The sequence below is a fragment of the Lactuca sativa genome, chromosome 2 (genome assembly GCF_002870075.4).
Source record: "Lactuca sativa cultivar Salinas chromosome 2, Lsat_Salinas_v11, whole genome shotgun sequence".
NCBI classification, from domain to species: Eukaryota; Viridiplantae; Streptophyta; class Magnoliopsida; order Asterales; family Asteraceae; genus Lactuca; species Lactuca sativa.
Genome location: NC_056624.2, coordinates 159,685,128 through 159,700,204, shown reverse-complemented (window position 1 = coordinate 159,700,204; position 15,077 = coordinate 159,685,128). Strand labels below are relative to the sequence as shown.

The window sequence follows — 15,077 nt, the reverse complement described above, 5'->3', positions numbered from 1 at the left end:
GAACCAAAAACCCTATAAATCGAAAATTTGGCCTTTTAGGGTTTAATAGCTATAAACCCTAATTTGCAATTCAACTATTATAGAAATTCAATTTAAAACAACAATGGCTCTGATACCACTGATGGGTTTTAGGTAAAACAAATAAACTAGAAAACAATTCCTAAGTTCACATGCAACCTACTTTGGATCAATATTTTAACTATTGAACATACAACTTTGAATTGCAAAACAAGAACCCTAGAGGAGAGAGGCTATTTTCGAGATTTACAAACTAGGGTTTAGTAATTACATACCTTTCAATTGTTATAGTAAACAATTGATAATTCCCTTGATCTTGATCTTGATCTTCTTGGAAGCTTAGCACCACAAGTGTAATGCCTCTAATGGAATCACACCCAAACTAGCAAGAAGGAAAATAGAAGAGAGAGGGGAGGGAGTATGCAATTCGGCCAGGGTTTCTTCCAAAGAAATCAGTGACCTAAAAAGTGAGCCAGAAGGCTCCTTAAATAACTGAAGGATCTAGGGTTTAGGGAAAAACCCTAATGCTCCTTACTTAGGGCCTAAGCAAACCCAAGGGCCTTATCCAAGCCCCCTTGGACGAAATCCTTAAGGTTTCCCCTATAGATTTCGTCCACCTCCTTCCAAGGAGGTTCTGGAGCCTTCCACTCAACTATTAGATAATTGCAAATCAGTCCCTGCACTTTATAATTAATACTTTTAACCCCGAAATTAATTCTAATTAATTTCTGGCTAACTATTAGTTAAATCTTATGATTTCTAATCAATATATTATTTTCATAACATATTAATAAATCATTTTTATTAATTTATTAATCGCATAATAAATTAATATCTCTCCTTTTATAATTTCCTTGTCCAGTTGCTAGGTTTGAGGGCAACCCAAAAGGACTGTGTTGCTATCAATTCAAGTACATACCAATTATAGTTATGGGCTTAGACACCTAATCCAACAAAAATGAGGTCTGAAGAACTTTGAAGACAGTGGATCATGTTTGCAGCAGGAAGACCTCCCGCATACATTTTTTGATCTGCGCACTTTCAAAAACAAACACTTTGTGAGGGCATATGTCTGCGCGTTGTCTATGCGGTGCAAACAAAAGTGGTTGCGCAGATCTTCACAAAAAAAGCCCCTTAATGTTGCAACGTAAGAGAATATGTAGCCTCTCCCCGTCACTTTCCCCTATCCAAACTATCTCACTCTTTAAGGTCCCTGCATCTGCAAGTGAAGAGTGAATGAGAAACTCTACTCTCATTTGCAAAGTCTTTAGCCTGGAACATCATATCTATTAACTTTTCTTGCTTCTGCTACTATAGTGTTGGTCTTTCCCGCTTTGTAACTATAACAAATGATTCAATCTACATCCACAACATTGAAAAAGAAAGCAATATTTGTAAGAACCATTCGAGATGGTTGAAACATAAATAAATCGAATAGAATACAAAATAGATGCTAAATAAAGAACTTATGATGATCAAAGAACAACTCACCTATCCGCCAGATTAACACACAAACACACACATATATTAATTAGTAATTAGTGATTATAGATGAACACATATTGACGGGAATTGTAGACACACAAACAAGTATTCTAGGCCAAGATGGTCCTTCGATATGCATATCGATGGGAATTACATATGAACACACACATAAATCGATCGATCCGAGCATACCAATAGGAACATCCACATATACACCAATCGATTTTTGGATGAACGACACAATGAGAGCATCAATTTTTGAATCATACTGATGGGAATTCTAGATCAAGGAGTGGTGTTGGAGTGGGAGGAAGAAGCAACACAAATGTATTCATATTCAATTACCTTTTGTGAGGGAGAAAGAAGCATGTTGTATAGAGAAGGCTAAAGAAGCATCACAAAGGAGGAAGGAGGAATAATCAGCATCGTTTGGAAATTATGTTTCTCTATCTTCATTATTTATTAATTAAACTAAAGGGTAAAAATATCAATATATAATGTTTTTAGTGAAGGAATGAAAAATATAGATGAAAAAGTCAAGACCCTTTGAAAATTAAGTATTTCAGAATAAACAGTTTAAAGTTCGAATCTTACAAACTTCAACTTTATAGTGATCTATTTTCAAAACGATGTTAATTTTTGTGCACAACACATATTTTTAAAATCTTATGATTTTAATATAATTTACTTTGTAGCAATCTATTTTCAAAACGATGTTAATTTTTGTGCAAAACACGTATTCTTAAAATCTTATGATTCAAATATAATTTATTATTTTAAATTGATTGTTTATTGTATCAACTATGAATAGCAATTTATCAATCAAGATCAGAAAAGAGTTTAATGTTATTATATCATAATATAATTGATTTATAAAAGCACAATCAAGAAGGCACATGAGTTGTCCTTCGACTTTTAAGTTAAATATGTTTCAGAGTATCAAACTTGTAAAGATTAAACAGCACAATTAAATGCACAATTAAAGGGATGAAAGAAATTTATTAGTTAAGTGTAAAAAAGTCGACCAATTCCATAACCAGATGTTCCCACTTTCCATACCGACATAAATTTGCACTAAAGCCCCTGTAATATTAAAGTACTCTATTAAGGACCTCTACATTTTATATTTTTGTCCCCAGCCATTTTTCTGTGTCTTCCTCCCGAATTGTGTGGCTATATAATTGCTCGTCCCACGATCTCCTTCTTCCACATTCAACTGCTCCCCATCTACCCCTCTCTCTCTCTCTCTCACACACACACACAAAAACACACAAAAAACACGCACAGAAACACAGTGAAACAACAAGCATGGTGTTATCGAAGGCCGTGTCGGAGTCCGATGCCTCCTTGCACTCGACGTTTGCTTCACGATACGTCCGCACATGTCTACCAAGGTGCAAGCTCCTCCGATCGACCAGATCTTACAGATTCTGAAAAACTTTTGTATTGAAATTTGATTTCGAGATTAATTTTGATGATTGCAGGTTTAAGATGCCTGACAATTCGATTCCGAAGGAGGCTGCGTATCAGATAATAAACGATGAACTGATGTTGGACGGAAATCCGAGGCTGAATCTAGCGTCGTTCGTCACGACATGGATGGAACCGGAATGTGATAAGCTAATCATGTCTTCCATTAATAAGAATTACGTTGACATGGATGAGTATCCTGTCACTACTGAACTCCAGGTATCCTCATTTCCTCTCTTCTTCTCCCTCCGATCATATGCCCTAAGTTTTTTAATACACCAGATACCTTGACTAGATCATAGATGACGTCGATCGACGATAAACAAAAGCGTGAAATTAATCAAAAGTCATCGTCTAAATCTGAACTAATTTAAAATTTAAATGGTCACACGATTTTGATAAATATATGTTTGAATGTAGTCAATGATGATGATATAAAAATGTTAGAACAGTTGATACTCCATATCCGAGTGTTACATGTTGATATAAATATTTGTTACCAAAGTTATGAATCGATTCAGATACATGTAATTACAAACTTAAAACTTATAAACCTAATTGTTGATCAATTTTAAAATAAAAAAAATATTCAGCAATATGTATCACTATCTGGCCAGAAATAAGGATTATGATGGTTATAGAAAAATATACACCTTACATTCACGAAATAGGGCATCCCGCATTAAAAGGTTTGATGTAAATTTGACCAATTATATTGGTCCTTCACATTCCATGCCATTTTGGTTATTTTAAAAAGAAAAATAGTATTTGTCCATATTCTGATATTCTTATTTTGATTATTCATTAAACCAAAGGCAAATATGTATTGTCGACGGGTTCCCCTGTTATTTAACTGATTCCATTCTTTTCGATTAAATTAATGAAATTATTATTATAGAGATATTTCCTAATTATATCAAAAAAATTTACTTGATCAAATATTCTAAAGGAGGGCTAGTTCCGTGTTTAAAAAAGGTAAAGATATTCATCATAATTTTTTTTCTTAAATTTTTTTTTTTTACTTTTTTTAAAAGATTGGGTTTCTTTTACAAATCATCAAAACAAAAGGTTTAAGGATCAAAATTCTTTTTCAGAATTTGTTATTGCAATTCAAAAACTTTTATTCTCATCAATTTTATAGTGGATCGATTCAAAGTTCAGATGATGTTTATGTTGAAAATGAAATATCAATTGATATATATTTTGAAAATGAAAGTTATTAGTCAACAATTAACTATTTGCTTAAGAGTAGACTATAGGGGCACTATAAACATAGATCTGTCCATACAACTATACTAGTTCCACTATAAAATAACCCAATCTTTAAAATGGAATTACTGTTTACATACAGTATTTTTTGGAATTCTTGTAAACATAAATAAATAACAATAAGATAACAATTTTTTGGATTATTCTATAGCGTTTTAACTTTTTACTTTCTTGTACACTCCTGTGAAAAAAAAAAGATTTAAAAATAACAGAATCAAATATATATATGGATTACTTTTACTAACGCGTTTCGACAAATGAAGACTTCTATTTGAAGATATCGAGATAAACAGTAGAAGTAATTGATTAATTGATTTTCTTAGAATGCATAAAAAATACTATAATATAAAACTATTTTATTTTTATGAATATTTAAAATTAAATACAAAAAGTGATGATAATAAACTTTTTTTAACGCTTCAAATTATAAACGTGTTGTTTACAGAAAACATAAAAATAAAATAAACGCTTATTGAAAATATATATGCTATTTACATAAAATCATAAAACTATTATATAATTCTCTTCATTATTGTTATTATTATTATTATTATCATCATTATTAGCATTATTATTAATATTAATCCTGATCTTGATCTTGATGCCTAAAAAAACTCTCCAGCAAAAAAAAAAAAAAAAAAACGTGACTAGGACGTTTAAAACGTTTGTGCAAACTGATTTTGAGTTTTGTGTTTCAACTGATAATTTAATCACCTTTTTATTTACAACATTAATATACATATTTTAAAATATGTATCATAAAGTAAATATGATAAAAAAATTAAATGCAATTTGTCTTTGAGAAGTATTTAATAAAAATCTTTAGGATTTGTCCTGATTTTCTGTTTTTTTTCTTTGTCTTCAACAAAACTTTTAGATTTTAAATGATTTTCCTGTCTCCTTTTCTCCCCTTGCAATAATTTCAAAAATATCATCATTTAAACTGATATTTTAATTTTAAAAAGATATAAATAGATCAAATCCGATTTGACGTAAATATAAATATATCCCATGTCATTTGCCATGCTGGTATACCCAATTATTGTCATGAATTACGCCCATTTCACCCCAATCCACTGTCATATCCAATTGTCCCAATCCCCAGATGCCACGTATACCATCTTACTAACGTGCACCTTCATTGGTATCTTCAACGGCTTTAAAAAAAAATAAAGTATATCACAATAAAGTGTTTTTATTTTTAGAAATATTCAATCGCTTTAAGAGTGTACTTTAAGATCATTAGTCAAATTATCGACATGTGATGCATCATGGTATTAGGAAAAGTGTAACTTCCTATTTTGGGATTATCATTTAACATGTTGCCATTGAAAATTTTATAACGTTTCATAATTTAATATTTCTGATTAAAGAGACATATCACAGATAGTCGTGTATAAGAAGTGGTGGGGTCGAACGTCATTTTAAATCATGAGAGCAATAATAGTGCCAACCCCATTGTCAATAAAGTTAAACTAACAAGAGTAAATTATTTAAATTAATTAAAGCACTATCATCCGATTGTTATATTTAGAAAGAAAGATCATCCCCTAAGAATCAAATCCTCAACAAATTCTATTCTAATCCATATTACGATTTAAAAAATACGAGATATCCACCGAATTCACACCATTATTCAAAGATCATTTTATCAACATAACCATATTTTTAACGCGTATCTCTCACATGGTTACTTTTTTTCACACGAAAACACTTTTTCTAACAAAATCTTGTTAATGTTCGTGAATTTGTAAAGATACATGAAATCGTGAATTTTTTTGTGTATCCGTGAGTTTAATAGATTTTCGTAAGGTTGAAAATTCTCAAAATCATGAATATTTCTTAAAAATATAAAAATTATAAAATGTAGCAAAAATGGTTAAAGCGTTTAAGGTTTATGTTGTGGGTTCAAAACTCAACAAAGTTTTCTATCATAAAAAATTCACTTTACTTTTTACATTTTTTTGAAACATAGATCTTAACATTTTTTTCCAACCTCATGAATATATGAATAAAATTCGCAAATTTTCCCCCTCACGAATTCAAGGACTTTTTTTATTCAATGAGTAACACTAAAATATGGTTATTTTAGTTAATAACATGTAGATGTTTTTGATTGAGAATATATTAAAAGTTCTTATTCATATTATTGTAAATTAAAATATAATACAGAATCGTTGCGTGAACATGATAGCACATCTGTTCAACGCGCCACTTGGTGAAACCGAGACTGCAGTCGGAGTGGGGACCGTAGGTTCATCCGAGGCAATCATGTTAGCCGGATTAGCCTTCAAAAGGAGATGGCAAAACAAGATGAGAGAACAAGGAAAACCATTCGATAAACCCAACATTGTCACTGGTGCCAATGTTCAAGTAAGTAACCAATATTTCACTTCATTAATGATCAATACATTAAAAAGTTGATAAAAAGTAAAAAAGAAAATTAAAAATACAATTTGTTTGTTTTTTCAAGGTATGTTGGGAGAAATTCGCAAGGTACTTTGAAGTGGAGTTGAAAGAAGTAAAGTTGAGGGATGATTACTATGTTATGGACCCTGAAAAGGCTGTGGAGATGGTTGACGAAAACACAATTTGTGTCGCTGCTATTTTGGGTTCAACCCTCAACGGTGAATTTGAAGATGTTAAGCGTTTGAATGATCTCTTAGTTGAGAAAAATGCAGAGACTGGGTACGTTTGAAAAATGAAAAATACAATATAATTTGAAATTATGTTTATGTATTTTTATTATCTTATGGGAATGAATGTATGTAGGTGGGATACTCCGATTCATGTGGATGCTGCAAGTGGGGGATTTATTGCACCATTTATCTACCCGGAATTGGAATGGGATTTCCGATTGCCATTGGTTAAGAGTATAAATGTTAGTGGTCACAAGTATGGTCTTGTGTATGCTGGAATCGGGTGGGTGATTTGGAGGAACAAAGAAGACTTACCCGATGAGCTTATCTTTCATATTAATTATCTTGGTGCTGATCAACCCACTTTCACCCTCAATTTCTCCAAAGGTAAACTTATAAATCAATCGGTTACAACAATTTTCAACCGACTTTAACAGAATTTAATAGTGGATTACTTTGTCTTCAACCATATAAACCAACAAGTTTTATGAATTTATTTTTCAGGTTCTAGTCAAATCATTGCTCAATACTATCAACTCATTCGCTTGGGTTTTGAGGTTAGTTTTCATCTTTAAACCGCTTCACATACTCCTTAATTGCCTAGAAATTCTTAGGTCAATATTACTAAATGGCAGCACATTTTTTATCCATCTCATCATGTCACAACTTTTTTCTACACCGGAGGCTACAGTGTTTTCTCTTCTAGTTTTCAGACTTCGTTAAGGAAAAAAAAACCCATCACTAGTGAATTGCAAAAATCTTTTTTTGGGTTAATTTTTTTTTGTAAGAAATTCAAAATTTTAATGGTTATATAATAAAAAAAAACTTTTTTCTGGTGGCTATGAACAAATTTCAAACTATAGTGGTTTATATAGAATTCAAAGCTACATGTAGCGTTTATTTTTATTTTTATTTTTTTGTAAAAAAACAAACTTTCAGAATAAAAAATTCTGAATGGTTAAATAGACTAAAAGAAAAGTACAATGGCTTTATAGAATTTGATCTCAACTTTATTTCATCCAACTTCTTGACCTGTTACTTAACCGATTTATTTGTATGAATTCTTACTAGGGATACAAGAGCATTATGGAAAATTGTCAAGAAAATGCAATGGTCCTAAAGGAAGGACTTGAAAAAACCGGACGCTTCAACATCATCTCAAAAGACAACGGTGTCCCACTCGTAGCATTTTCACTAAAGGATCACAATCAACACACCGAGTTTGAGATATCAGATATGTTGAGGCGGTTCGGGTGGATCGTGCCAGCTTACACGATGCCACCAGATGCCCAACATGTCACGGTTCTCAGGGTGGTGGTTAGAGAAGATTTTTCAAGGACATTAGCAGATAGACTTGTGGTGGACATATCGAAGGTGCTTCATGAGCTTGATACGTTGCCAGCCAGGTTGAGTGCCAAGAAGACAGTGTCAGAAGAAAATGGAATGTCGGTGGCAGCAGTCGATGCTGAACACGAGGTGACAAGGAAGATTACTGACGCGTGGAGGAAGTTCGTCTTGGATAAGAAGAAAACTCAAGGTGTGTGTTAGGGTTTTGGTTCGTAGTATTCTCTTGTGTTGAAAATTTTAATAAAGTATTGTTTTATTGTGTGGATTTCAGATATTGTAATTTTTGGTTAATAAGTTTCTGTATATTTGTTTTAACAGTAAAAATGTGATGATTTTAATATGTGAGGTTTGAGGTTTAAGTCTGGTTTTTTTATTACGAACTTACAATGACACTATAATGTAAATTTGTTGATCCATGGAGATCGGAGACATTTGGGTTAATATTATTTACAATTTTTTTATATAAGAACAATAAAATAAAAAAATAAAAAAATAAAAAAAATAAAAAAAAAAAAGACAACTTGATTTTTCAAAAATGTAAGAAGATATGAATATGTGGTTAAGCAATTAAAACATTGAACTCTCAAGATTCAAGAATACGTATAGAAACGGTCAACATTTTGTTATAATGTTTTTTTTTTTTTAAATAAGAATATTACCATGCAGAAAATATTCATAAAAAAAGATGCCAAGAACTTGTCGAAGGAAAAAGAATACATGCCTATATGGTAGGACTTCTCAAACTTCCAAGCAAACAAGCTGTGAGATCAGCTCGATCACAAATCACAATTTCTTAAATATTGTTTCGGACAATTGCTTATAGACTACAATTTTTGTAGATTAATTTTTCTTTCGGACAATTGCTTATAACCAGGGCCGGCCCAATACATGGGCGGCTTGGGCCGACCTAATATATGGGCGGCTTGGGCTAAGGTCCAAGCAGCAAGAAAAGTAGGGCATAATTTTAGCCCAATCTTTTATAGTATAGGTGCTTAATTTGGTTCAAATAAACAAAGTTCCGAATTGGCGATTCTTCAATCACCAATCGATGCATTGACAAATGCGAAAACTGAAATCACCAATCGATGCATTGACAAACGCGAAAACTGAAATCACCAATGCATTGAAAAACGATGATGCAATAATCACGATGTAGAAGACGATGAGTTTCCTATCGATTTATGTCTCTAACATCCGATTCTTAAATACGACTACAAACCCTCGTCTCCCTCATTATAATCGTATTTGGTATTTTAGCTTCAATCTCTCTCTGATTGTCTCTCTTTTTTTGGTCTCAATTTGGCGATTTGTGTATCCTATCTTTATACCACCGTCGACGATAGATGATGCCCTCCCCTATTTAATCTTTTTTGTGAATATTTACCTATTTGACACCTTAATTGTTGATATTTTCTCCCATTTAATCGATTTCTAGATACAATGTGGCAATATATCCCAATTTTTTTTACGTTATGTTACAATGCTATTGTTGACTTTTTCACTTGAAGAGTGAAAAATGAAGACGATAATTCGAGACTTCAGAATTAGAGTTCAAAGTTTGCTTCAGTCTGCTCTAATTTCTCGATATCTATAGAAGTTGTATTTTATCTTTATGATCTTCTCTCTAATGAGTCTGAGTTATTTTTATATTTTTGATTTTTGGTTTTATAAAGTTTGGATTTGGTTTGGAGGATGGAGTTATTTTTATGTGTTTTAATTTCTGATTTTTATAGAGTTTTTGAGTTCATATGTTCCTGCCTTTCACATCATATTTGTTTTCTTATGCATATTTACTTTTCTATCTGAGTATATTTTGATTTAGATTTTTTTCTAGGGGTTGAGGACATCATTTTTGTGTGTTGATTCAGAAAGTTTAACTTTGCAATATTGATATTAGTTTTTGAAAATTAGATTCTGATTCATTTGATCAGATAAATTTAATCCTCATAATCAACACATAAACACTCATCCAAACCCAATACAAAGGTCTTGATGTAAGAAGTTCAAGAACAAGACAGAGTGGGTTCTTTTGGATATGATAAACACACACCCAAAACCAAGAACACATTAATACCAATGGGTTATCTATCACCATAAAAAACAACGTGAGCCACATTTGAACTTCTTACCTCACAACCTCTGTCGTGTACGAGATTTATGTGTTTGGGGAAGTTGATTTTGGGAAAATCATCATGTTATGGCCACCTCCTCATAATTCTGATAATAACCTTAAGAATAAAGAAAATCAATTTCAAGACCTCATTTTTGGGTTTTATGACATTTATCAACATGTCAGGATTTGATTTTTATCACTTACTTTAATTTTGAATCAATGTTAGTTATGTTATAAAGATAAAAATGATGAAATTTTTGAAGAAAAAAATGATCAAAATCAAAATGTTGAAGATAAAAAAAAAAACCCAAACCTTGGTGAGGATTTATCATCTTTGTCTTCAGATACAACATAGGGGCATAAATTTTTTATCTTGCCCAGGGCAATAAAAACTAATGGACCGACCCTGTTTATAACATACAATTTTTGAAGATTAAAATAAAAGATAAACCGATAATAAGTAAGATAATAAAGAAAAGTTAACGTCATAAAAGAATGAAAGCTACCTAACTAATGGAAAGAGGCGAAAAAAACCAACAATTTGAGTTAAACCAGTCCGATTTCAAGTTGAACGGGTGGTTAGTATAGGATTCACCATCGATTCGTTCAACTCGGTTTGAGGCGAACGGGTTTGGAAAAACCGGTTTAAAAACCAAACATCTTTTTCTTATTTTCACCAACTGGCAGTATAGTTGTTTTTTTTTTTTGCCTAAAATACCATTTTGCATTTCATTTGTTAGTATATAGGCAATGGATGTGTGTTTTTTAGCAGCGGCATAAAATTAAAAACTAGCAAAAGCTAGAGAATTACAAAGAGGAAATTGTTAATCTGGGATTTTGCAACCAACCTATCCAACTAACACAAAGATTTGGTTCCTAGCAGTAATCCAGAAAAACGATTGAGAAACTATAAAATCTCATAAGACCGCCCTCAAAGGCTTCTTATGACTAAATAGTTGCTTATTCTGACAGGAGCAAATAGCCCACATAAGAGTAGCTCCTATTGATGAGTTTATACAAACAATCCTAATTAAGTGTGCATGTAACCCTATATTGGATCTACGTTTTCTCTATTAGACATACAAGCATTGAACACAAAATAGAAAACCCTAATATGCATCTAATATTTCGAAATCTACATAAGAAAGATTAGAACACATACATTTGTTGTTATATAGTAATAACAACCAATTCTTGACGATCCTTGCTTTTGAGAACAACTACCACAAGCGTAGTACCTCTAATGACTCACAAACACACTAGGGCAAGAGGGTGAAAATGAGAGAGAGAGGAAAGAGGAGTCACTTGCTCAAAATTTCGGCTATTTTAGGGTTTCAATGAGGTGCCCGAATTCAAGAGGCCAAGGACTTTATTTATACTTGAGGCTAGCTAGGATTTTGAGATAGAAACCCTAATCCCTTAGCTTAGAGCCTAAGCAAGTCCATGGACTCCCTTATCTTAAGGCTTGGACAAAAATCTCTAGAACCTTCTAGGGATTTTCGTCCCTCCCTAATAAGGGTGATCTAATGGCCCAAAACCACAACTATCAAATAATTACAAAACAGTCCCTACACTTTTATTCAATTCCTTTAATCATGAAATTAATTCCAAATTATTTTCTGATTAAATACTAATTAATAATATAACTTCTAATTAATATATTATTCTTATAATATATTAATAAATTATTTTTATGCACCAATTTATTATTCCAAATAATAAACTCAGCCTCTCTCTCTCTCTCCAATAGTCATCCTGTCTAGTTGCCAGTGTGAAGGCAACCGAAAAAGATCATGCTACCATCAAATCAAGTACATACCAATTATAGTTATGGTCTTAGACACCTAATCTAACAGTCTCCCACTTGGATATGTCTAATAACTATAATTGCAAGTATGACTCCAAAATTTGACTAGCATTCGTAGCTCTCAAAAGCCGTTGTCGAACTCTGACCTAGTTAGTTACAAGTCCTTAAGATAAGGGATCATATAATCATCTGTTTTGCAAGATATCATGTGGACAAAGATATGGAACAAAATCATTCTCATTGTCTAACAATTTGTTTCCTAATTTCTGATTTATTTGACAACAAACTTAATTGAACACATCAATTCAGTCCTGACCGGGCCCGACACATAAGTCAACACAAAACCATAGAGGGGCCCAAGATATCGCTTTTACCCCTTGGTATAAAAGGAACATATAAACTTTGACCTATATGCTTGTACCATTTACTCATTAAATCGCACACGACAATATGTTTTTTAACATCAAGTTACTGATGTGTTTACGCATTATCAATGCACAACCAACTTGTAAACAACAACTCATATATCTCGGTTTAAATACTATATGATATTATCGTCTCATAATTACCTGTGATAAATTCCATGAAGTAATTCAATGAGCGTGGCATTAATCCAATACCCAAATCCCCATTTCAAAAGTATTCATGTACGTTGCAACAAACCATTGATATGTCTAAACACTTAAACAATCTACAAGCCAATTAATGACAGTCTTACTTCATTACTTACTTCCAAAGTATGATCGACTGTGGATGTTTTGAATAATCCAATTATTCGGAAGTAAAACATGCAAAAGTGAAACATAAAATAAACAATTGACAAGAGACAGTAAACAATACTTTTAAACAAATCTCCATTATTTAATCATCAAATGTCAATTACATTTACATTGTTACAAGTTTCTAAAGGTTTATCTAATCACTAGAACTAATATCACCCTTCCGGTCAATGCTCCTTGCATGTTGAACGTGCTTAATCCTACTCAGACCCTTTGTGAAGGGATCTGCAAGATTCTCTTCAAAGGATACCCTCTTGACGACGAGGAGTCCTTCTTCTAACCGATGTCTGATGAAGTGGTATTTTCTGTCGATATGTCTTGATCTACCATGATCTCTTTGGTTCCTTGGTTAAGGCACACTCTCCTTCATTATCATAGAAAATTTTCATGGGCTCCTTTATGGCTGGTACAACTCATAAATGTGGAGAAGATGTTGGATCCAAGCTTGCTCATTGCTTCGTTGCACAAAGATGAACTTCTTTCTTCTTCAAGTTTCACCAAAATAAGACATTAACCTCAAGATCAAGCCACCAAGCTCATTTCCATGGAAGAGAAGCTAGGGTTTCGAAATGAAGGGATGGAGGTTGAAGAAGATGAACTAGAATGGGGTTAAGATGCTTAAATATGAGACAAACCCTAAAAATACATGGGCTTGAGCTTGAACATCTGTCACGTTGTAGCAGTCTTATATCATGCCATGGTGGCTCCATAAAACGTGTGTTCCTTTCTAACATGGCCACGTCATGGGCATCCATGCACCATGTCATGGCACAAAGTTTTCTTCAAAACTCCATCTTTATTCCTTGAAGAAAAAAGGCTTAACCAATCTGGAACACATGTTTTAGAGTGCTAAAGCATGGTGGCTTTATTATGTTGAACCATGATGCTGAGCCGATGGTGACTCGTTATGCTAAACCATGGTGATGATCCATAGTAGCTTTATAGGTCGAACCATGGCTTCGACCTATGGTGACACTTAATGATGTAAGACCATGGTGTCTTTATTACGTCGAACCATGGCGCTGAACCGATGGTGACTCGTTATGCCAAACCATGGTGATGAGCCATGGTGGCTTTATTATGTCGAACCATGGCGTTGAGCCGATGGTGACACTTAATGATGCCATACCATGGTGGTTTTATTATGTCAAACCATGATGTTGGGTCGATGGTGACACTTAATGATGTAGGACCATGGTAGCTTTATTATATCAAACCATGGCGTTGACTCGATGGTGACTCATTATGCCAAACCATGGTGGCTTTAGTGTAACGCCTTACAATGCATTGGCAAACATAAGAATTTTCATGGTGGAACACCCGTAGGAGGAAACAATAGATTTAGAAATGGCCATGGCAACAGTTCTAACGTAGATCACAGAGAGCCCCGAAGAACTTGTTCATTCAATAACTTCATGAATTGTAATCCGAGAAACTTTTATGGAAACGAAGGATTGGTGGGTCTGACCATGTGGATAGAGAAAATGGAAGGTGTTTTCGAAATAAGCTATTGTTTTGAAGGCATCAAAGTTCAATTTGCTGCTTTTACCTTAATTGATGCAACTCGTACATGGTGGAACGACCATGTGAAAACAATGGGCGTGGTTGCTGCAAACTCCATGACGTGGGATGATATGAAAGTGCTTTTGGTAGAAGAGTAATGTCCTCGGGATAAGGTGCAAAATTTGGAACATGAGTTGTGGAACTTGAAAATGAATGGGCCAGACATTAAAGCTTACACAACTAGGTTTAACGACCTTGCTCTTCTATACCCGAGAATGGTAAGTCTTGAACACAAAAAAGTGAAACGCTACCTTTGGAGTAAGACATTATAGGTATGTATGTATTTTATACATGAAATTAACATATATGTTTATGAAAATACACAAATATATATATATATATATATATATATATATATATATATATATATATATATATATCCATATTTATGTTTTGTTACATAAAATGATTATAATATACATATAGTTTTCAAGGTTGTAAAAAACGCTAGACATTAGCTAATCGGTGGACAAGGGTTAAGGGATTAATCAATAAGGCGGGGATTAATCGGGGGATTTATCGGGTACCATTAATTACAATTTTTTTGAATTTAAAAAATAAAATATACTAATAACATAACAAAAGAT

The 15,077-nt window shown here is 32.9% G+C and overlaps 1 protein-coding gene across 1 annotated transcript; it reads left to right on the top strand.

Annotated features, from left to right (window-relative positions):
* Positions 1-2,694: 2,694 nt before the first annotated feature.
* Positions 2,695-8,587, top strand: LOC111916043 (glutamate decarboxylase). Its single transcript, XM_023911692.3, has 7 exons — positions 2,695-2,897; positions 2,988-3,192; positions 6,415-6,615; positions 6,716-6,930; positions 7,015-7,268; positions 7,386-7,438; positions 7,953-8,587. Exons 1-7 carry the CDS (start codon positions 2,812-2,814, stop codon positions 8,427-8,429), a joined length of 1,491 nt encoding a protein of 496 aa, XP_023767460.1. The 5' UTR covers positions 2,695-2,811; the 3' UTR covers positions 8,430-8,587.
* The last annotated feature ends 6,490 nt before the right edge of the window (positions 8,588-15,077 follow it).